Below are 25,528 nucleotides of genomic sequence, written 5' to 3'. Positions count from 1 at the left end.
ATTCTGACTACCTTCCACAACTGCCGCAGTAGATTCAGGAATCTGGGCTTAGGTTACCTAAATCGTTTCGAAAACTTGCGATAGTCTAAACGCACTAACTTTACCAATGAAAATTCTAGTGCAAACCTATTCCTTCGCGCTTATTATCACTGTTACCGAAAATCTGCGCTCTATGTTCGACATCGCGAACAGTATAGTGATCCTAAAGGGTCACTATGTGGCGACTCCCGAGTTAGTGGAACACAAAATATATTTAACGCACGCGAATGTACATGTCCTTCGTATAAACAATTCAATTAAACCGGAGAAAATTACATGCACTGATTTACTGCGCGTACGGCAGCCAGTTTGAGAAAATGAAACGATTATCACTGGCCATCGAAGCAGTACCTCCGTGTCACAATTAGTAGGTGAACCTGTTTATTACTATATCTTGAAATTACGCATAAGGTAATAGAAAGAAACGTAATGAGACTGACAAGGCTTCTTAACTGTTTATAAAAACGAGTCTCTGCAAAAGACGAGCGGGGAGCCGCTACCACAGTTAACAGTGGCACCGATGGGTTGCATGCCTCAGCGGCCTTTTCTCTTCTTCATAAATTTGACATAAGAAAGGAACTAACTTTATTTGATTTGAGCATCCTAGCGAAGATATCTGATAATTATCCTTATTATTTATTCTTTGAGGTAACTGCGTTAAGATTATAATTTCACATACTTCCTTTAACTTACTGCTCTCCTGTAGAGCGTGCACTTCTGTAAGGCAGTACTGTAATAGGGATAAGACCAACTTCTGTTCGTGCGATAATGCAGGTAGGTACGAGGGCAGCTCGGTCATAAGTTGCAGATGAACGACGTTATTAAGTAAACAGTATGATCGGTATTTGTTGAGTTAAACGCCAAATGACTTCTTACAAAATAAAGTTAAAACATGTGGGTTAGAGCAGGACACAGTTAGCAGGGGTGATATTGCACAGCAAGGGAAAAAGGGGGAAAAAAAGAAAGGGAACGGCGTCAAAATTAAAGGTAATCTCGCAGAATCTGTGGGCTCATGAGAGGAGCGCAAATCAGCAAAACGAGATAATAAACGTAAATGCGCTAACCCGTGGGACGCTGAAACTGCAGCAGCAAAGTTCAATGACTAACAGTAATAGAGAATATCCATGCACACTTAAATTTCTGGTGGCTGTGGTAAAAATGTACGTATCGTTTATTTAGGAACCACTAGCCTAAAGAAACCTTTCCAAGCTATACAGCAAGCTTGAAGAAAACTGTGGAAATTTTTTTGGTTAGAGCGTGTATCGTTCTCCAAGAAATTACGGGTGAAGCTAGAAGGCGATTATCGTATGCCAGCGTATTTTGGCAATCACTGCCAGCAGATGCGTGCGTTCATTACAAAAATTAATTAAGTGTGAAATAGTGTCAGGGTATAAGCTACGCAGGTTTTGTCGTTCAAGCGCTTACTGGTAAGCGTTTTTATGCGCATTTTCGTAACCAACCTGTTGCCACATATACCGTGTGATCTTTTTAAATGGTAACGTATTTTTTCTAGATAGGATTTAACCGATATAATAATGTTTTGTTCACTATTCGTTCTTTCAGCATGGCGGACACTAGATGGCTGAGTAGCCTTCGCTGTCCGTTCGAAATTGACGAATATGTGTTAATTACGAACAGACAATTCATTCATTCATTTATTCATTATGCTTCCCTGTTCCTTCCGGAGCGTCTTCGAGTTGGAGCGTCGCAGTCTCCATCGGGACTTGCATTATTTCGTATAAACGTGGTTTACAGAAACACTTTCCGTTTGCAAAATCTGCGAGCTTTTGGGTAGAACTGCATAGATAGTGGCCTCAGTCTTGTTGGTTCGCACCATACGATCGACCGTGACAGAGAGTGCGGAGCTGAAATTCACAGCAGCTCACGAACCAGTCCGTGGAGGCGCGACCGCCCTAACAGATAAAGCGCCGTCGGCAGCGGGACATTTGCATGTCGAGGATCGACGTCGCATCTTTATGCGTCAGCAGCCGCCTCTGGTTCACGCCTTTTCTGATTTGGTTCAAGTGGCGCAGCCTTTGTTGGGCTGTCTTCCCCGCTCGGAACACGCACAGGTTTCGCCACTCTTGTTTGGAATTTGGTCCCATGCCTCTCGTATCGCATTAATCCGCTTGAAAGTTCTGCGCCTCCTACACGCGTTCCTGGGCCGTTTCGAACCGTTCTCTCTTGTCCGTTTTGTTAGACTGGCGCAAGTGATACTGACAATAGCTTTTATTAGGTTTCGCACAATTTTTAAACTTGTTTTTTTTTATCCGCGAAGACAGGCAAAAAACCTAGCCGAGCTACTTTTCTTTCTTTGAAATTTTAGATTTTTTCAATTTTGGACTCTTCTTTCTGCGAACAAAGAAATAAAAAAAAACGAACAGGGCTTATTATTTCTCTCTTTTTGCACTCTGCACAAATTGATTTTCTTTTGGGTATCTCACAGATGGCACTTCTCAGATTCCCTCTACTCCGGCTCTAACATTCTTGTCTCATGTGCAAGCTGCTTACGCTGGCTTCGACGCTTTATCTTCGACGCACAAGCTATTTGGCGTTGCAAGTGGTCCACCGTAATTCGAGAAACGACATTGCGGAACTGCTGCAATATGCCAGCCAGTGGATATGCCTGCCAATATGCAGCTGTACTTGAAACCTCGAGCACTTGTAGCCGAGCGTAAACAACCTTGAGTGTCTCATTGGCCGCCGAGAAGTTGCAAAAAACCCCCGTCTTCAACTCCTTCTACGAAAAATAAACCTACAGAATTGAACATTGCCTCTATACGTCTAAAAAAAAAAGTTACAGCTGATATCACTATACGGGGCAAACGAGTACTGTATTAGCAAAACTAGCTTCCCAGTAAAGTAGTGCACTCAATTTCCCCTGTTTTCTTTTTTTCCTGCTTTTCTTTTTGTCTTTAATTCGACCAGGTTTCTTTAAGAATTACTTTTCAAAAATAGCGCTGTTCCGCCTCTACAGGTGGAAAACCTCAAGAGGCGGACATACTTGCGCAACAAATCGCTATTTCGCGGCTAATTTAGAAAATTCCTTAATTATTTTTTAATTGTTCACGTTGAGACACATGTTCAAATTTCATGTATGGATGCAAAGTAGCAGTGAAGTAATCGTGTCTGCTCCAGAGAAATCCTGAGGGTAGCGCCCCTTCCGACATATCCGACCCCAAAATCTGTTGAGCAGATAGCGGACTCATGCTGTAAAGGTTTTTTTTTTTGTGTGTGCGCAGTTCTGCCGTTGCCTGTAATTAAGTCAAACACTTTAGGACCTTGTCTGCATATGTGATATAGCTCACGCGCTTGAAACGTTGCCCGCATACTGCGATTTTGAGCACTTGATTAAGGAATTTTTCGCAAAGCCCATATTTCGCCCACCAAAATTTAAATTCGTATGCGCTTCACCCATAATGATCCCACTCCCTTTATTAACACATTTGACAACGCTGTTTGTAAAAGTTATTACATACAGCTAGGTAAATTCTGCGTCTTTTTTAAAACGCACTCATAATGCTCTAGAGCGCTTGCATAAGTAATTTACGGCAAATGTCGTAATTAAGCCACAATCTTTGAACTTTTCCTACACCTCACGCGAAACATACACCTTTTTTTCACCCAATATAAATCAGGTGCCTTGTTTGTTTCACCTAGGACATAGGAAAACCTAATACGTGTCTCGCATTGCGCAATGAAATTGGAAGAAAACGTGGACTCAATAATTATTTGCAAAGCTCATAACTAAGCCATACACGTTAATGTTTCGCCACACGTTATAGTTAACACAGACGCCAGTTTCACGAAATGTAAGCTCGCTGTGACGTATAATACTTTCGGCACGCTCCGAAAACATAGCGGATAAGTGGCCGAATAACGCTGTCAAGCACTTGCTGAAGATATGTTTTTTTTAGAAATCCTGTGAATCAGTTCAACATATTTAACATCGTATGCACATCAAACACAATGTCCTCGCCCCTCCCCCCCCCCCCCCCCTCTTCCGTTTTCATTGACTGTGATCTCGGTGGCAGGTATAGTTCTCCCAGGACAGCTGGCGAAATTCTGCGCCAATTCACTGCAACGACCGCAATAAACAACAACGTTTGCACTTAGCCTACACCTCACTCATAACGTGACCATTACATATTCACGAAATATAAACAAGGTACCTCGTGTAGTTCATTGAGAACACTGCAGATGCCTCGTATAACGCACGGAAATAGGGAGAAAACTAATGTCCAGTAATTATTTCCAAAATCTCATAGTAAAGCCAGACATTACACTTAACATGAGGCCCCCCCCGCTTTCACTAAATGAGAACTCGGTGTGACATAGCGTTCTCTCAGTACACCAGGAAACGTAGCGGGTAACGGCCGACGCACGCTTTCAAGCACTTCATGGAATGGAATGTAAAAACTTAGTTGAGGTCCTTCTTAACGCGCACTAGCACGTAGCGGGCCGCTCCCACGTCGGGACAGAAAGGCCTAGCCTCTCCGCCACGTCGCGCGGGCCCGTTGGACTGCCCATAGTTGGGCTTCAAAATCCGGACTACGTAGAGCAGCCTCAATTATGAAGGATTTCTTTTACAAAGCGTGTATTTAACTGACACTCTTGAAACTGTGCCGATGCATCGCTCATAAGATTCCCCTCATTTTCTTGAAATGATAACTTTGTGGCACGCTGAGTTCTTTCGAAGACAGTGGGCAAGCTTCGTGCGTGGTTCATAAAATGCGCCCCCTTAAGCTCTGGAACGCGTGCGTAAGTAATTTGCTGCAAAGACTGTAATTAATCTACGCATTTCAAGCTTTCTGTACTTGTCACGTTTAGCATGGCCCTTACGATCTAAAAATACAATATTGCTGCCATTGTATGTTCTCCCAGGTGTGCGCGGAAAATTTGTAAGCTTTTCACATGACGACTATGAACAAGTAAAAAAAAAACGAGGATTCGGCAATATTTATTTAGCCCCTAATCGTCCCAGACACTTTTGCCTGCACATAATCCCTACCACGTCCCACATTTCTTTTGAATATAAACTTTGTGATTTACGTGTCTTTTTTTTTTTTTGTCGCTAGGAAACCACGATATCTTAACAAGCACTGTGATCGGGCTATAGATAGTATATGGATCTATAGGTGCTTGTTCTGGGTGGCTCTTCGTCTTTCGTCCTTCTTGTGGCGTAATGTATATAAGCAGCAATAACATTATAACCAAAGTGAGTTTAACAGCTGCGCTTCAAAGCTCGCCAGGTGGCGGCATCGTCAACAAGCAGCTGTGCAATCCAGTGTAGGTTCCAGTGCGTTGTTCCGGAATGACAAGCTGAAGAGGGCAGCTGAAGGAGTAGAGTGAGAGAGAAATGGCAGAGGGACAAGAACGCGAAAGAAAGTGTGCTCGCGTCTTAACTGTTGTGCTTTTAACGCCGTCCCCCAAACCAAATTTTTCGGTTGTAGTTTCAGTTTATTAGTTTAAGTTTATTACTCTTTAAGTACAGTGCATGGGTTAGAGATCATATGCAGACGAGGGTACCAAAGTCAAAGACTGCAACGGGACCCTCTGTTGGTTTACTGTTGGTTTGCCTAGCGGCAAGGCGGAGTACTCAGTAAAGGTAATGAACACATAAGTCTAGTGCTTACTCGCGTCGGTCAAGTGTCGCTGCTTCTAAGTACGACAGAAAGCAGCCCTCACCCCAGGTATGTCAAGTCTCGTCCTTGGCCTGACAAAACCAAGAAATAGAACAAAACAAACAGTTACGAACGCTTACATCTACAGATTGGCTCATTCCGTCTGCGAAACGTTTGCTGCGATTGTGCATTATATCTACACGTGTTTTCCCCCTAGCAATACTCATGCATATCTGTTCTGTACCGTGGTCGGTGCAAAAGCAGGTATCAGTACCATCTAGCTAATTGATGTTAGATTTTATAAAGTGGGGAGGAGGAGTGGAGATGCACTAAGAAATCTCGCATACATGAAGACGTTAGATTAGATTGACAAATAAAAAAGGGACAATTCATGGTGCCGATCATTGTATGTGATGCCTACATCAAAAGCAAATACATTACAAAGCACAATCACCGTGTTATAAAATGTAAAAAGAAACAACCCTTGTACCTCTGATATAATTGGAACGAGTGCTAGGTAAATCATGCGGAGCTTCTTACTGCCCCATACGTCAGACTCAAACTTCTGGAATTCGAAGCGGCCGTTTGCGGCGAAGCCCATCGTGGCCTTTATCGAGATCATCGCGTGCTCAAAAAAGAAAAAAAAATAATTCAAATACCCAAACCGACTTTGAATAACAACAAGATTCAGTCAGCAAAAAATACAGCGATTGCAGAAGTGGTGTTACCGTGTACAGATCGGAAAAAGTATTGTTATTATTATTTTATAAACTGAGCCACCAAAGAATCAAAGTGGGGTGTTTTACGCCCATCGTAGGGTGCGAGATTAGATTGCGCAATGCTTGTGTACAGATGCTGCTCGCCGAAAGCCTTCTGTCGCGCTGCCCGGGTCAACTGACAATGAGCGATGGCGGAACTTTAGACGCTATTACAGCGCTGTCAGGCAACGCCACTTATGCGCTGCGGCCGCCGCTTGCGCACCTTCCCCACCCGTTTCCTGGTGTATGAGCTGCGAAGGGCAGAATTGGTTCTTGTAACAGGTTTGTGAAAACAAGGTGCGCAAACAAGGAAGCGTTATGCTCGCACCTAGTTCCCGTACACGTAATAGAAAAATATTCAAGGGCACTTGAATACCTAATAAAAGTTGTTCACCACCACCACTTCAATACCTCCGCGTTCACCTCCGATGATGATGATGATGATGATGATTTATTGGCATCCCCTTTGAAACGGGGCGGCGACAAATAGTCACCTAGCCTGCTTGATTTAATCAGGTATACTATACATGTTCTTTATCTTGCATTTTGTATACCTATCATTATTTTTCTTTTTCAAAAATTTACCTTGTACCGCTGCCTATGATTTTAAGAGATCAGGTCGCATCCATCTTTTCCCTACTTTTTTTCCACCAGTACTCTAATCGTCTCTTGCTGATCCCTACGGCTGATCTGTTTATGTTTCCTTCCACTTTAAACCCAAGCGCTTCTGGGAGTTGCACGTTACCTACGGTTCTCGCTGGGTGGATCCCGTCGCATTCCATTAGGATGTGCTGAGTGGTCTCTGGATCTTTACTGCAGCATACACATGTCTCATCTAATTCCGAATATTTGTTCCGATATGTTTTCGTCCTTAGGCAACCGGCTCGAGCCTCAAATAGCAAGGCACTGCCCTTTGTGTTATCGTACAGATTTTCCCTTCTAATTTCTTTCTTCTCATTCTTGTAAATCTCCTTTGTCCTTTTCGTTTCCATTCTTTGCATCCAATTCACGGTCTCTATTTCTCTCACTTTCTTTCTGATGACCCCTGGTTGTCTACTTACAGTTTCGATTATCCTGTACTTGGTTGCCAACTTCCTTGACCTCTTCCTCCATTCTGTGTCCACGCTTTTCATGTAGAGATACTTGTGCACTTTAGCCGCCCATTTATTTTCATCCATGTTCCTGAGCCTTTCTTCAAAACTAATTTTGCTTTGTGCTTCTCTGACTTCAAAAGAGGCCCAACCCATGTCTCCATGCACTGCCTCATTTGTCGTATTACCGTGTGCTCCCAAAGACAACCGGCCTACTGATCTTTGGTTAACTTCCAAACCCGCCAATATATCCGATTTTAAGCATATAATGGCATTTGCGAATGTTAGCGCTGGCACCATTACTCCTTTCCAGATTCCACGCACCACCTCATACTTATTGTGGCCCCACAGTGCTCTGTGTTTCATTAATGCTGCATTCCGCTTCCCCTTTATTTTCAGATTATCTTGGTGGTTGCTTGAGTAATTCTTTCCTTCGTTTATGTGTACGCCGAGGTACTTATATTGCTTCACTATGGGTATTACTTGCTGTTGAATTGACACCACGCTAATGATGCGTTGAGGTGAACGCCATCTGGTGGTGCTTCGAGGAAGCCAGCGGCCCATGCGGTGCGCGCCTCCCGTTGTTTGGCGGTGACCACGTGACCTTTCGTAACATCTCCGGCCACGCCGCCGGATTTTCCGCTTCGTGAGCCATATAATGCTTTCGCATTAAAAAAAAATCGAAGCTGCATTTATTCACCAATCCGGGCTTTGCCGTGCTGCGACATTTTATTTTATTTTATTTATTTATTCCTCACAGGCCCCGAAGAGCATTGTGTGAGGGGGGGGGGGGGGGCATATCAATAGAGATACAGTACAGAAATAACAAACCACAGTAATGGTACAAAAGCCGCGGTACAAAACAAATTCACAAGAGAAACACAAAGTTGATTCAAAAACGGGCGTAAAAATACCATATTAACACTGGAGATTAAAAAACAAAGCAAACGCGAAAATGGCTAAAAGGGATAACCAAGTACAAGTGAAACAGCAGTACAAAATAAAACAACAACTGAAAGAGTAGTACAGCAGAAAACAGCAATTACTGCAATACTAAAGCGATAAATGCTGGCATAGCTAGGTGCTTTTTGAACTCTCCAGGGTGAGAAAAAGAGATTAAGTTGTCAGGCAGATAATTCCAGAGCTTCATTGCTTTAGGTAATGCAGATGAATTGAATGATTGAGTTTTTCCATATGTGCGGTTAAAGCAGAGGTGATTTGTTTACAATGTCTCTTGTTTACTCTTATCAAAGACAAAAGCAGGCCAAAAAATGCTGCCCCGCAGAATAGCGCTGAGCTGGCCGAGTTGGGTGCGTAGAGATTCCTAAATGAAACCGGCAGTTGCAGCGTAATTAGGTGTCTTTGCGTTCTACCCGCCGCGGTGGCTTAGCGTCTGTGGTGTTGTGCTGCTAAGTACGAGGTCGCAGGATCGAATCCCGGCCGCGACGGCCGCATTTCGATCGGGGCGAAAGGCAATAAAACGCCCGTGTCCCGTGCATTGGGTACACGTTAAAGATCGCCCTGGTGGTCAAAGTTAATCCGGAGTCCCCCACTACGGCGTGCCTCATAAATTTGTCGCGTAATAGCCCCAGAATTCATATCAATTACCTTTGTGTTCTACGAAACGTGTCATGTCTTTTATTGATTTGATGTTCTCGTGTTTCTTTTTGTGTTTTTGTTTTACATGCGCTTTCGTTCCACACTAAAATTCTCTCCTGCTAGAGACAGCACTACGAATCTCTCTCGCGTGAGATGTGTGCGCAATAAGAGTCGCACAACTCTGTGTGTGTTTGCATCTGCGCGGCTTGAAGGAGGCCGCTTGAGCGGAGTGTCATGCGCTAATTAAATATACATTGCTCGGTGTTGATAAACAGCGTTCCAGCGCTCATAATATCCCGCATGACTGATGCTATCAACATTTGTAGACAAAGCTCTTTGTACGCACCGCGCACATTCGCGACGATTGAGACGCTTTCGGTAAACAGTCTGCGCGAAGGAATGAGATTGTTAACAAATATTGCTCGAGCGATCGATTATTTGCTCGCAACACAAAGGATGGGATTATGAAACGTATCAGATTGTGAAAAAAACATCATCAGGAAGTAAAGCTTGCGTACGCACGCACTACCCCCCTCCTTTACACACACACAGATAACCGCACGCACTCACACAAGCACACACCTCATATCACAGTTTTACCAGTTAAAGAGTTTATACAGCTATATGAGGTAAGAAAAGCACTTGATGGAGGAGCACCTGCTCGTAGCCGTTCGTTGCTGTGTCTGCTGTAACTGGGTCATGCGTGCTGTGCAGTGCTATATATAGAAAACGAGGGAAACATTTTGCCGAAAACCTGTATCTCGGTCTCATGTGCTCTTTTATGAATTTTCCAAATACGAACAGGGTTTCCCTGGATCTCGCTGCAAGCATTACAAATGTACAATCTTTTAGTTACAATGTCGCAGTGGACGTTCTTTATTTTATTATAAAGGCTTAAGGCTTATTATGGTTCCATATGATAACTACCGGCCCATTTTCCGGAGCGCCGCAGCATCGGCGAAGGGGGAAAAAAAACATCGTCGCCCGTTTCGTAGGTAGAAAATAAGCTGTTCTGTATATTTACGTGTAATCAACTATGAATGCAAATAAAAACGAACTTCAGGCCGCAGCTTAGATACTAAAAAGTCATTAGAAGTAAGGGAAAAAAGGGAGTGTAATTGAACATAAGAATCGCAGAAACTCACGAAAATAATGTTTAAGCGTTACAACAATTAGATTTCGCAACGCTTTCCTTAATTTCAATCACTCTTGGCACTTTCCAAGTAGCTTCACGTATACTGTAAGTGCGACTTTCATTTTAAAACGAGCTTTACCATAAACACCAATAGGTGCTTAACTCACTGAACTCCGCGAACTAGACTTCGAGTACTTGCTTGACATGTATATGTTATACCAGATGTTTTAACAGAGTGGCTGATGTGAAGTTACTAATAAATTGATCCCGTAAATATGACTACGACTATCGTTACCATAAATGCGTCACAAAAAAATAAGCAATACTTCAAAACCAGCGCCACCCTTCTTAGAAGTCACCCTTAATGCGTATCTGTAGAGAGAGATAAACGAAGAGGGAAAGGTATGGACGTTAACCAAGGACGTTCCCGGTTGGCTACCCTACACTTGGGGAGGGGGAAAGGGGAAGAATAGATAAGGAGAGAAAAGAAAAATAATAGAGTCAGTCATTCGCAGAGACAATTACGGAAGAATCTCCGCTGTCACAAGCGTTCGTACAATCCAGTATTCTTCACGAACTTCAGAATGGCTTTTGTGGCCTTTTGCATGCAAGAATGCATAGGCCATGGCCAAAGGATTTTTTCTTCCGAGAGCGTTCTGTTATCTAACAGGTTGAGTTTAGTTTGGAGAGTGCGTCGTTGAGTGTCAAAGGTTGGACACAAAAGGTGCTCGAGAGTCTCGTCGCATCCACACAAATTGCACGCCGCACTGTTGGCCATCCCTATTAGGAACGAAAAGGCGTTGGTAAATGCGACGCCCAACCGCATGCGGCACAGTAAAGTAGTTTCGCGACGGGAGAGTCCAGGTGGTAGGCGAAGTCTCAAGTTAGGGTCAAGAGAGTGCAAGCGTGAGTTGGTGAAACCCGGTTAATTCAATCGTAGAAGTGTAGGTGTGGCGAGCAAGTGATTAAAGTTGCCGCGCAGCATCCGTTCTTGAGAGTGGTATAGGAGAGTTCTTGATGTTATGATATGGATGATATGCCTTTATGAAGAGAGCATAAAGCTGCTACAAGAAAAATAAAAGAGAGAAGGAAAGTTAGTAGTTGCGATTGGGTCGTATTGACCATGCTCCTTCTTGAGTGGAACATATAGACGCGGGGCAAAAACGAAAACTTTGTGAGGTCGCTCCACACACGCCAGGCTAAGACTTCGCCGGGTATGGTAATTGTAACGTGCAGTGCATGAGAATATGTGACGTTTGGTTTGCTCAGCGTGTGTTATGGGAAGCTTATTTCAGTGGTCACGTCTCATACGAGTGGTTCTGCATGTGTTGTCCAAACACACGCCATGGTGACTCAGTGGTTATGTACCTATGACGCTCGGTTGCCGACCACGAAGTCTCAGCCATGACTTTCGGCCGTGGCAGCCGGAACGATGGGCGCGGAATTTAGAAGTGGGCTGAACTGACCTGGTTGGTACACCATTAGGATGGGAACAAACAGCGCCTGAGACGGGACGGTGAGAGCGCTACGCGCAGCGCCTTGTCTGTCGGGCTCTCACCGTCGAGAGCGAGGTCTTAGGCGCTGTTTGTTCCCGTCATAAAGGGGCGAAATTAAAAAAAAAATCGTGTAGAGTGCCGTAGGAGCACGTTAAACGCCAGATCGCAAGCTTCTAATCAAGTCAATATTATTGGAACTTAACCCGGAGCCCCCACTACGCCCTCGCTATTGCGGTCCGTACGTGCGTTGCTTAGGGACGTCAAACCCTCGAAAAAGTCAGTATGGAGATAATGCTGTGTCCCTATTGACTTTGTGTTGGTGTCAATAGAATGCCTGCTAAGATGCATACTTTAATGTCAGGCAATATTTCCGTAAGGGAACCCGCTCAATTGCGATCAATTTGTGTTGTCCAATCGTTGAAATTCAAATGCTGCCTTCCTCTGACAGATACTTGTTTTCTCAAAATCGATTGACACCCTTCATACCGTGCCATTCGTTACTGACGGTATGGAAGTATGAGTTACCGTACGAGGCATGTACACAACTCGCGTGTCGCACACGCGGTAGCGCGTGAATAGCGCGTGAGGTTGCGTGCATGTCGAGGCGTGCTCTGCAACCTTTCGCGTTGTCTCGCGCTTTTCGGTCTGAGAGACGACGGTACAGAAGAGTCGACGAGAGCGAGGTGAAAGTTGAACTTCAACAGACGCTCAGCGCCTCGTTTCGTGCGTGTCACCCCAGCAGGTGTGACACATGGCAACGGGCATTCTGCAGGCATTCTTCTATAAATGCGTATTGCCGTTTCCGACAGACGTGGTCTGTGTCCTGAGAAATAAAGAAAAAATGACGAGTACAGGGCGTCGAAACAGGTTCCGAACCCGGGAGAGGAAGACCTCGAACGCCAAATCACTTAGCAAGCGCCGGCGCGCTGAAAGGCAGGTGTGAACACATCCGGTGGTGATAAGGAAAGCACGCGACCGGGGGTAGAGATAAGAGAATTGCCGGGAAGCCCCGCGGTCGTGGCGCTATGCCCCTCTCGAGACAAGGGCGCCCGCGCCCCCGAGCGGTAGCCCCGGGCGACATGGACCCGCACTTGGGAGCAGAAAGGCAGAGAAAGAAAAAAAGCGACAGAGAAATGAGAGAAGACGAGAGGGGAAGGGAGCAAGAGGCGCTTGGCGTCGGGATCGATGGCGCGTCCGAGTCACGTGGTGCCCCATTGAGGCGCCCCCGAAGGCCCTTCCGCCCCCCCCCCCCCTCCCCCCTTTCTTCTACACGCGCCGGCGACACGTGCGCGCCGGTTTTCAGACACCGCGCAGAGCCCGAGCGTCCGCCACGCACGCGAGAGTGCACGCTCGCGGCCAGCGAAGCTCCTTCCTTCTCGGCAGTAGGACGAGGCCAGTGCGCCGGCGTTGGGCCTAAGCTGGAAGAGCACCAGACATATGCGTGCCACAGAAGGATTAGTTCTTTTTGTGAGCGAATTTGGCATCGTTACACTCGCCTAGCCGCATGTGAACTTCTTCGGTGAGATGTAGAGAGCGGTCCACTGTTAAAGGTAATAGCATATGAGAGTGACATCCGATGTGGAAGAAGTTAAAGCATCATTGAAAAGTAATCAACATCAATAGTCAGACACTCATCTTCAATAATTATTCCAGGGAACGTTATGCTTAAAGGTAATATCAAACGCCACGCTGCCGACACGTTGGACAGGCGCGGTGCTTGGACGTTGTCCTACTGAATGAGGGAAACAGAAAATGTGACCGTTTTACACAACTTCACAAAACCTAACACATTGATCAGAAGGTAATCTCACTATTATAACACAACCAAACATCGAAAATAAACATTTTTGCAAGAAATATGTCTGAATCAAATATATTCAAATAGAAAAAAAATGTTGGACTCCTAGAAAAAAGAAAGCGTAAGCCTTTGGCCAAACAGCTGCGAACAGAAGGTTTTGTAAAGCTGTACATTTAAACTAAATAAACTGACTTAGCTTCAGGAGGAACGTTTAGCTACAGCACCAGCAGAGTGAGAGCCGCATGTTAGAGTGTTTTCTTGTAACAGTGGTCTGCATTTTACGCTATTTAGAATTCCACATAACACATAACTATGCCATACAGAAAGGAAGTTTCATGCATAAAAAAGAAGAAAGAGTCACAGCTTATTTATTTAAACAACACTTTTCCTTCTCTAATACAAAACAATTGATTATTATTGTTTAAAATATACATTAAGTATATTGGTGTTTTTTTTTCAAATTTCTACTATCATAAATTATTTTAGGACAACACCCACCCAAACCAAGAGCCCTACAACCGCTAGGTTGTTCTCCTTAAGCCCGTAGTGCGTGAGCGCAATTATTTGAGGAAAAAGCAGGCAAGCGAAAATAGGATGATCGTTTTGACTGTGGGAGAATGCTGCTTCCGCAAAGCATTTTCTGATTCTTCGTTTATTGATTTTTAGGTGACTTTTCTACAACGAATCAAAATTTATATGTTCCTCATTGACTTTTTTTAACTTTGTGACACGATGGTATTATGTTACTGTTGCTCGAGTGTACAAATTATTGAGGACAGGGACCTAGTAAGGTGCAGACAAGCACCTTTAGTCCCTGGTTTTCCTTGGGTTCTTTCTCCTTTGTCGCATATTTATTTGTGTTCCAAATTAGTATGAAATGAATACTTGTACCAACAAAAAATATGGGCAGCTTGCACTTGTGGTGCAAGGCTGGAGTAAACAGCGGAGCTGGTGATCGACCTAGCTTCTTCCAGGTTTTACAGGCCTTGGCGTCGAGGCGCGCTTGTCACGTGGCGTCACAGTCAATGGCAATTCGAGTTTAGGTGCAGTTTCGCGGCTACAGACGACAGACGCTAGCTTTTTCGCTCAATGGGCCAGTTGGCGCTTTCTCATCAAAAAAGGAAGGTGAAACTGAAATAAACTGAAACTAAAATTGAAGGGGTGGGGGTGAAATTGGATACAAGCTGAAAGCAAGGACAACTTCAAACGTGACCACAGCCAGGTCTAGCATGGTCAAAGTGAGATTTAGTTCCAACCATCAAAATAAGTTAAATGCAACATAAATTTATTATTAGGCAATTTTTTTTCTTAGGCCTACTGTTTTGACTAGTTTGTGAAGCCTCTTACGTATAATATATGTGCCTCCGAGATGTGTTCTCACACGGAAAAACACTTTCGAAAGTAAGACGTGCTTTGTGTTTCGATTGGTTCCTGTCATCTCGCCTGAAGTCTCCCGAGTGTCATGAGTCTATCAGCGCAAGAAGAATAACACCGTAAATAAAAACAAAGGCACGAAAAGACGCTTCAGCGAGTCAGTGAAGTCTAGGAGGTGAGAGTCCTCATTTCGCGATTGCATGCTAGATGGTGAAAGAATACCGCACCGTAACAAACGCAGAGGCTGGACCAAAGCGTGTAACATCTGCGTCTTGCCACCACAAGGTCCCCAAGGTGCAGTTGAAGAGGTCATTGATGAGCAAGAGCCCGTCATCAGCACCACGCCCACGAGGAACGTGCACTTGCAATCGCAAGGCCGTTCAGCCGCTGTACAAAAAAACCTTTAGTTTCTTTCTGCTAACTTCTTGGATGTTTTGCAAGGAAGTGCCTCCTCTTAAATTACCGCACGTTTTGTGTGAATGGATCGCAATCTTTAGCCTCATTAACCTCGTCTCCAATAATGTGGTGGGAAATATGTCATCGTCGTCTTTGTTGTTATTGTGCCTGGTGTTGCTGAAGTTGTTTCAAGACAAGTGGCGCAGGCCTCCTGTGGGGTGAAGGGCAAGAATTGGCAGTACGAAAAACAAAAAATGTCTGCCGACATTTTCAGATAGAATGCTTGAAGGTATATAGCCGCGACCTCATAAGTCATCGCAGCAGAGGGCGACTAAGGCACTGCTGCAGATTTTAAAGATAACAGACCTGCAGAAACTGCTGTCACTTAAATTGGTTTCACTGTGCTGCGCCTAATCATGTGCTCTAATAGCGTGCGGTGATTGTGACCGGCTGTGATCGCGTGTCTGTGCTCTCTGTTTCTCTCTTTACCTTCTTCTTAACTTTCTGTCCCTCCCGTCCACCATTGTAGGGTAGCAAACCGGATTTTTCTTTCCGATTAACCTCCCTGTCTTTCTCCTTCCTTTCCTCTTTCTCTCCTGTCTCTATATTTAGTAGCCAGTGCAGCACAAGCTGCCGTGCTTCACACACTGCTTGCTTGTGTTTGCAGGTGGTGTACCGCGAATGGACTTGCGCCATGCTGGTGCCCGTGTACGGTCCCGCGGCGGCCGATGCCGGTCGCCGGAAGACCGCCGACGGCGGGTCGCCAGCACAAGCAGCAGCGGCAACTGCGGCACCGGCCCCGCCGCCGACGGGGACGGCAGCGGCGGCGGCGGCGGCGGAAGGGAGCCTCGTCCCGCCGCCGCCGCCGCCGCCTGCACCGTCGCCGATGAAGCCGTGCCGCGAGTTCTGCCACCGCGTCGAGGAGCAGTGCCCTTACTTCCACCCGGCTGCCAGGGAGCAGTACGCGGGGGAGCCAGTATTCATATGCATCGGTCAGTGGACGCCCCCTTTTGCACTCCTTTCAGCCCAAGCACGCCGCGGCCCGCTGAGATTCGAAATGCGCGCCGTAAAATGATTTACACCCTCATGAGTGAGTAAGGGTGTAAAACTGTCTATATCTCACACCCTTACACCACCTTCGTGTGTAAGGGTGCGAGTTACGGACCGATTTACACCCTTATTCACTTCTAAGGGTGCACGCGGTCGACGCGCTGTCTTTTCACGCGTAAGTCGCCTTCTGGACAGCTTGGTTACCTACCAGTTGAGTCCGTTTTCTTTTCTTCTCGTTGAATCAATAGCTATAACAATGTTAATTTATTATTGGACAAGAAATACAGGCTACAACAAGCAGGCCTGCCAAACTGCATTGCGCTTGACTGGAAGACCATATCTTTCAACCATGCCTGTTTAAGAGCGAACAACATTACAATGTGTAGTAGAGAAATAATATATATATATATATATATATATATATATATATATGTGGGGGGGGGACAGCAAAACTGCAAATAACTTTAGGGTCAGGTGATCAGCGGAATATATGCTTGACTGACTGAGTAATGAATGACTGATGGAAAGAAAAGTGAAAGGGGAAAGGGTGACAAAGCAGGAGGGTAAGAGGCACAGGAGGAGCGTGCTTTTGTACCCCTTTATAGGAAGAAGGGGTGAACGAGGATGTTGCTGGCTGCAGCCGGATCTACCCTTCCGACACTTGCCTGTAATTGTTCCCCTCGAGCACCGCCTTCGGGAAAACTTAAGAACCGCATTAAATATAATTTTGTCGCTCAGTGCGCAATCATTCAGAAGCGCTGCGCAAGAAGGGTGAAGAATATGACGTGGCGCAAAGCGAGTCAGAACAAGAGACGCAAACTCGCAGTTTGTGAGTCATACGTATAACCATCCTAGGAGAGCACGGCATCATGCTATCCTAGGCAGTCTATTAACGGCCAAATATGAGCACATCCTATCCATGGCTGCTTTTTTTTTACTCCTGTAAAGGGTGTTGCTGTTACTGGCTGACTGACTTTTCAATGAATGAGCGAAATACCAATGAACAATTTATTTATTTATTTATTTATTTATTTATTTATTTATTTATTTATTTATTTATTCATTTATTTATTTAGTGGGTGAGCGGAGGATGGAAAACGTTATAGAAGATGGGAACTAGAGGCACCCTGCTACGCTGTCGACTAGATAGCCAACTGCGAACACATCCTGCCCGTTGCTTTTTCTACTCCTGTAAAGCGCGCTCTTTCTGTAAGGCACTTTTATACTGTAAGCGAGACAACTTTCGAGGCGTGACTGGCTGCTGACTGACTGATGAGTGAATGAATGTACGAGTGAATGAACGAATGAACTAACTTCGATATTTGTCTAGATAATAATTAAAAGTAAATATTATTCGGATGACTGAGCGAACGAGGAAAAGAGGAGGAACGAACGGTCTTTAATGCCCTCCTGCGCTGTCGACTAGATTGCCAACTGTGAACACATCCGGCCCGTTGCTTTTTCTACTCCTGTAAAGCGTGCTCTTTCTGTAAGGCACTTTTATACTGTAAGCGAGACAACTTTCGAGGCGTGACTGGCTGCTGACTGACTGATGAGTGAATGAATGTACGAGTGAATGAACGAATGAACTAACTTCGATATTTGTCTAGATAATAATTAAAAGTAAATATTATTCGGATGACTGAGCGAACGAGGAAAAGAGGAGGAACGAACGGTCTTTAATGCCCTCCTGCGCTGTCGACTAGATTGCCAACTGTGAACACATCCTGCCCGTTGCTTTTTCTACTCCTGTAAAGCGTGCTCTTTCTGTAAGGCACTTTTATACTGTAAGCGAGACAACTTACGAGACGTGACTGGCTGCTGACTGACTGATGAGTGAATGATTGTACGAGTGAATGAACGAATGAACGAATCAACTAACTTGAATATTTGTCTAGATAATAATTAAAAATAAATATTATTCTGATGACCGAGCGAACGAGGAAAATAGAAGGAACGATCGGTCTTTAATGCCCTCCTGCGCTGTCGACTAGATAGCCAACTGCGAACACATCCTGCCGGTTGCTTTTCTACTCCTGTAAAGCGTGCTCTTTCTGTAATGCACTTTTATACTGTAAGCGAGACAACTTACGAGACGTGACTGGCGGCTGACTGACTGATGAGTGAATGAATGTACGAGTGACTGAACGATTGAACTAACTTCAATATTTGTCTAGATAATAATTAAAAGTAAATATTATTCGGATGACTGAGCGAACAATATTATTTGGATGAGTGAGCGAACGAGGAAAATAGAAGGAACGATCGGTCTTTAATGCCCTACGGCGCTGTCGACTAGATAGCGAACTGCGAACACATCCTGCCCGTTGCTTTTTCTACTCCTGTAAAGCGTGCTCTTTCTGTAAGGCACTTTTATACTGTAAGCGAGACAACTTACGAGACGTGACTGGCTGCTGACTGACTGATGAGTGAATGAATGTGAGTGAATGAACGAATGAACTAACTTCAATATTTGTCTAGATAATAATTAAAAGTAATTATTATTCGGATGAATGAGCGAACAATATTATTTGGATGAGTGAGCGAACGGGGAAAATAGAAGGAACGATCGGTCTTCAATGTCCTACTGCGCTGTCGAATAGATAGCCAACTGCGAACAGGTCCTGCCCGTTGCTTTTTCTACTCTGTAAAGCGTGCTCTTTCTGTAAGGCACTTTTATACTGTAAGCGAGACAACGTACGAGACGTGACTGGCTGCTGACTGACTGATGAGTGAATGATTGTACGAGTGAATGAACGAATGAACTAACTTGAATATTTGTCTAGATAATAATTAAAAATAAATATTATTCTGATGACTGAGCGAACGAGGAAAAGAGAAGGAACGATCGGTTTTCAATGTCCTACTGCGCTGTCGACTTGATAGCGAACTGCGAACACATCCTGCCCGTTGCTTTTTCTACTCCTGTAAAGCGTGCTCTTTCTGTAAGGCACTTTTATACTGTAAGCGAGACAACTTACGAGACGTGACTGGCTGCTGACTGACTGATGAGTGAATGAATGTACGAGTGAATGAACGAATGAACAGACTTCAATATTTGTCTAGATAATAATTAAAAGTAAATATTATTCGAATGACTGAGCGAACGAGGAAAAGAGAAGGAGCGACCGGTCTTTAATGCCCTACTGCGCTGTCGACTAGATAGCCAACTGCGAACACATCCTGCCCGTTGCTTTTGTGCTCCTGTAAAGCGTGCTCTTACTGTAAGGCACTTTTATACTGTAAGCGAGACAACTTTCGAGGCGTGACTGGCTGCTGACTGACTGATGAGTGAATGAATGTACGAGTGAATGAATGAATGAACAGACTTCAATATTTGTCTAGATAATAATTAAAAATAAATATTATTCTGATGACTGAGCGAACGAGGAAAAGAGAAGGAACGATCGGTTTTCAATGTCCTACTGCGCTGTGGACTATATAGCCAACTGTGAACACATCCTGCCCGTTGCTTTTTCTACTCCTGTAAAGCGTGCTCTTTCTGTAAGGCACTTTTATACTGTAAGCGAGACAACTTTCGAGGCGTGACTGGCTGCTGACTGACTGATGAGTGAATGAATGTACGAGTGAATGAATGAATGAACAGACTTCAATATTTGTCTAGATAATAATTAAAAGTAAATATTATTCGAATGATGAGCGAACGAGGAAAAGAGAAGGAATGATCGGTCTTTAATGCCCTACTGCGCTGTCGACTAGATAGCCAACTGCGAACACATCCTGCCCGTTGCTTTTTCTACTCCTGTAAAGCGTGCTCTTTCTGTAAGGCACTTTTATACTGTAAGCGAGACAACTTTCGAGGCGTGACTGGCTGCTGACTGACTGATGAGTGAATGAATGTACGAGTGAATGAACGAATGAACAGACTTCAATATTTGTCTAGATAATAATTAAAAGTAAATATTATTCGAATGACTGAGCGAACGAGGAAAAGAGAAGGAACGATCGGTCTTTAATGCCCTACTGCGCTGTCGACTAGATAGCCAACTGTGAACACATCCTGCCCGTTGCTTTTTCTACTCCTGTAAAGCGTGCTCTTTCTGTAAGGCACTTTTATACTGTAAGCGAGACAACTTTCGAGACGTGACTGGCTGCTGACTGACTGATGAGTGAATGATTGTACGAGTGAATGAACGAATGAACTAACTTGAATATTTGTCTAGATAATAATTAAAAGTAAATATTATTCGAATGACTGAGCGAACGAGGAAAAGAGAAGGAACGATCGGTCTTTAATGCCCTACTGCGCTGTCGACTAGATAGCCAACTGTGAACACATCCTGCCCGTTGCTTTTTCTACTCCTGTAAAGCATGCTCTTTCTGTAAGGCACTTTTATACTGTAAGCGAGACAACTTTCGAGGCGTGACTGGCTGCTGACGGACTAATGAGTGAATGAATGTACTAGTGAATGAACGAATGAACTAACTTCAATATTTGTCTACATTATAATTAAAAGTAAATGTTATTCTGATGACCGAGCGAACGAGGAAAATAGAAGGAACGATCGGTCTTCAATGTCCTACTGCGCTGTCGACTAGATAGCCAACTGTGAACACATCCTGCCCGTTGCTTTTCTACTCCTGTAAAGCGTGCTCTTACTGTAAGGCACTTTGATACTGTAAGCGAGACAACTTACGAGACGTGACTGGCTGCTGACTGACTGATGAGTGAATGATTGTACGAGTGAATGAACGAATGAACTAACTTGAATATTTGTCTAGATAATAATTAAAAATAAATATTATTCTGATGACCGAGCGAACGAGGAAAGTAGAAGGAACGATCGGTCTTTAATGCCCTACTGCGCTGTCGACTAGATAGCCAACTGCGAACACATCCTGCCCGTTGCTATTTCTACTCCTGTAAAGCGTGCTCTTTCTTTAAGGCACTTTTATACTGTAAGCGAGACAACGTACGAGGCGTGACTGGCTGCTGACGGACTGATGAGTGAATGATTGTACGAGTGAATGAACGAATGAACTAACTTGAATATTTGTCTAGATAATAATTAAAAATAAATATTATTCTGATGACTGAGCGAACGAGGAAAATAGAAGGAACGATCGGTCTTTAATGCCCTACTGCGCTGTCGACTAGATAGCCAACTGCGCAAACATCCTGCCCGTTGCTTTTTCTACTCCTGTAAAGCGTGCTCTTTCTGTAAGGCACTTTTATACTGTAAGCGAGACAACTTTTGAGGCGTGACTGGCTGCTGACTGCCTGATGAGTGAATGAATGTGAGTGAATGAACGAATGAACTAACTTCAATATTTGTCTAGATAATAATTAAAAGTAAATATTATTCGGATGACTGAGCGAACAATATTATTTGGATGAGTGAGCGAACGAGGAAAATAGAAGGAACGATCGGTCTTTAATGCCCTACTGCGCTGTCGAATAGATAGCCAACTGCGAACAGGTCCTGCCCGTTGCTTTTTCTACTCCTGTAAAGCGTGCTCTTTCTGTAAGGCACTTTTATACTGTAAGCGAGACAACTTACGAGACGTGACTGGCTGCTGACTGACTGATGAGTGAATGAATGTACGAGTCAATGAACGAATGAACTAACTTCAATATTTGTCTAGATAATAAGTAAAAGTAATTATTATTCGGATGACTGAGCGAACAATATTATTTGGATGAGTGAGCGAACGGGGAAAATAGAAGGAACGATCGGTCTTCAATGTCCTACTGCGCTGTCGAATAGATAGCCAACTGCGAACAGGTCCTGCCCGTTGCTTTTTCTACTCCTGTAAAGCGTGCTCTTTCTGTAAGGCACTTTTATACTGTAAGCGAGACAACTTTCGAGGCGTGACTGGCTGCTGACGGACTGATGAGTGAATGAATGTAGGAGTGAATGAACGAATGAACTAACTTCAATATTTGTCTAGATAATAATTAAAAGTAAATATTATTCGGATGACTGAGCGAACGAGGAAAAGAGAAGGAACGATCGGTCTTTAATGCCCTCCTGCGCTGTCGACTAGATAGCCAACTGCGAACACATCCTGCCCGTTGCTTTTTCTACTCCTGTAAAGCGTGCTCTTTCTGTAAGGCACTTTTATACTGTAAGCGAGACAACTTTCGAGGCGTGACTGGCTGCTGACTGACTGATGAGTGAATGAATGTACGAGTGAATGAACGAATGAACAGACTTCAATATTTGTCTATATAATAATTAAAAGTGAATATTATTCGAATGACTGAGCGAACGAGGAAAAGAGAAGGAACGATTGGTCTTTAATGCCCTCCTGCGCTGTCGACTAGATAGCCAACTGCGAACACATCCTGCCCGTTGCTTTTGTGCTCCTGTAAAGCGTGCTCTTACTGTAAGGCACTTTTATACTGTAAGCGAGACAACTTACGAGACGTGACTGGCTGCTGACTGACTGATGAGTGAATGAATGTACGAGTGAATGAACGAATGAACTAACTTCAATATGTGTCTAGATAATAATTAAAAGTAATTATTATTCGGATAACTGAGCTAACAATATTATTTGGATGAGTGAGCGAACGGGGAAAATAGAAGGAACGATCGGTCTTCAATGTCCTACTGCGCTGTCGAATAGATAGCCAACTGCGAAAACATCCTGCCCGTTGCTTTTTCTACTCCTGTAAAGCGTGCTCTTTCTGTAAGGCACTTTTATACTGTAAGCGAGACAACTTACGAGACGTGACTGGCTGCTGACTGACTGTTGAGTGAATGATTGTACGAGTGAATGAACAAATGAACTAACTTGAATATTTGTCTAGATAATAATTAAAAATAAATATTATTCTGATGACCGAGCGAACGAGGAAAATAGAAGGAACGATCGGTCTTTAATGCCCTACTGCGCTGTCGATAAGATAGCCAACTGTGAACACATCCTGCCCGTTGCTTTTTCTACTCCTGTAAAGCATGCTCTTTCTGTAAGGCACTTTTATACTGTAAGCGAGACAACTTACGAGACGTGACTGGCTGCTGACTGACTGATGAGTGAATGAATGTACGAGTGAATGAACGAATGAACTAACTTCAATATGTGTCTAGATAATAATTAAAAGTAATTATTATTCGGATGACTGAGCGAACAATATTATTTGGATGAGTGAGCGAACGGGGAAAATAGAAGGAACGATCGGTCTTCAATGTCCTACTGCGCTGTCGACTAGATAGACAACTGCGAACACAACCTGCCCGTTGCTTTTCTACTCCTGTAAAGCGTGCCTTTTCTGTGGGCACTTTTACACTGTAAGCGAGACAACTTAGGAGACGTGACTGGCTGCTGACTGACTGATGAGTGAATGAATGTACGAGTGAATGAACGAATGAACTAACTTCAATATTTGTGTGGATAATAATTAAAAATAAATATTATTCGGATGACTGAGCGAACGAGGAAAAGAGAAGGAACGATCGGTCTTTAATGTCCTACTGCGCTGTCGACTAGATAGACAACTGCGAACACATCCTGCCCGTCCTTTTCTACTCCTGTAAAGCGTGCTCTTTCTGTAAGGCACTATTACACTGTAAGCGAGACAACTTACGAGACGTGACTGGCTGCTGACTGACTGATAAGTGAATGAATGTAGGAGTGAATGAACGAATGAACTAAATGGAATATTTCTCTAGATAATAATTAAAAATAAATATTATTCGGATGAGTGAGCGAACGAGGAAAAGAGAAGTAACGATCGGTCTTTAATGCCCTCCTGTGCTGTCGACTAGACAGCCATCTAAGAACACATCCTGCATGTCTGTAACATTTCTGTAAGGCCGCTGTATAGGCCATTTCCGGGCGTATAGACGGACGTTTGACGAAGTCAACACCTTTTACACTACCGCCTTTTAATAGCGAACTCTAAATGATTGTTTGTTCTTATTTAAACGCTGTTCAAGGAACGCCAGCTGTTCGTTTGCAGCTAATTGTAAGCTCATAACAATATCGTATTTTAACAGGGACCAAACATCCTTGTTTACGTTGACGCTGTCACAAAGAGTTCCGCCCTACTTTGCGTGTGACGCCGAAACCGAGCGCGTCAGGAGCGCGCGTGATCACGCCTTTAGTTACGTCACGTGGTGCATGTGACGTCGCATTGCGCGCCACCAGGAGCAAGCAATTTCGGCCAGTGATCCGCGCTTGGGTAAGGCTTGTCACCCGAAAGAAGGAAACGAAACGTTGTTGGTGCAATTTGATGGTGGATTCGCGTGGCGGCGGACTGCAAGGACCTGTTTTTCAGCCAGCGGCATCTACTCGTGCAACGTTTTTTTTTTCTTTGCTTTTGATTGACGGCGTGGCTTCTGCACTGTTGTGTACTATAATGATTGGCTGTGCGCCCTCCCGACGCGCTCAGTCTTGGTTTAGCGCGCAATTTATTACGCGGTAACCTCTTTGACAGCTTTTCTTTATTTTTTTCTCAGTGAGACCTTTTGATCCGCTTTAAAAGCAGATTTACAACGACCTCGTCATTGGTTACAAATGTCTAATTGGCACTGGCAGCCTCGCATTGAAAACAATTAACTTGATCTGCTAATTTTGCTTAATTTCGCCACAAAATAATCGGTCTGGGAGCTTTCTCTTGTCCGCCCGCCCTACTTGTCAATCTTGGCTAGCAAAAACAAACATCATTACGTCTTGAATCACCTATTTTTAATAATTATGGACAGCTGTATCTAAAACATGGAAATAACAGTCGGTCACAAAAGCTTACAGGACCCGTTTTCCAGGACAAATGGAATTACGCATTAAAACTTAGAGAGAGAGAGAGAGAGAGAGAGAGAGAGAGAGAGAAAATTATAAATGAAAGGCAGGGAGGTGTTATGAACTTGATGTTATGTGACTAGGCTTGACGATAATCCAGTTTTTTTTTTTGCAAGTTCCAGGTCTTTTAAGATTTTCTAGCCGGCCGTACTTCTTGTAGGAACATCAGTAATGTTATTCTTGAATTGAGCATATGCAACAAGCTCCCATCTACTAAGCATCACTATAAAGTTAATAGGCTTCGTTAAATGTTGATCTCCTTGCACATTCGTTAAACCACTTACCTAGCAAGGCGAGATCTTTTACATGTATTTTCCCACAGTTCCACAAAAGTTCCACAAAAGTTCCCAGTTCCTGCCCGTCTCTCTGCTTTTCTGGACTTTTCACTGGTTTTGTGGG

General features: G+C 44.1%; 1 protein-coding gene across 2 annotated transcripts in view; it reads left to right on the top strand.

The window, feature by feature from the left end:
* Positions 1 to 25,528, top strand: part of LOC119440420 (uncharacterized) — a 243,622-nt gene that overhangs the window by 85,549 nt on the left and 132,545 nt on the right. The window contains exon 2 of one of the 2 annotated variants that reach the window (XM_049661651.1): positions 15,978 to 16,302. The exons of the other annotated variant lie outside the window; for it this stretch is intronic. Within the exon in view, the coding sequence (XP_049517608.1) occupies positions 15,978 to 16,302 (325 nt within the window). The remainder of the gene's footprint in view (positions 1 to 15,977; positions 16,303 to 25,528) is intronic. 2 annotated transcript variants of the gene reach the window in all.

Source organism: Dermacentor silvarum, chromosome 2 (genome assembly GCF_013339745.2).
Source record: "Dermacentor silvarum isolate Dsil-2018 chromosome 2, BIME_Dsil_1.4, whole genome shotgun sequence".
NCBI classification, from domain to species: domain Eukaryota; kingdom Metazoa; phylum Arthropoda; class Arachnida; order Ixodida; family Ixodidae; genus Dermacentor; species Dermacentor silvarum.
Note: the sequence above shows the minus strand (reverse complement) of the source record. Positions and strands in the feature narration are given on the sequence as shown.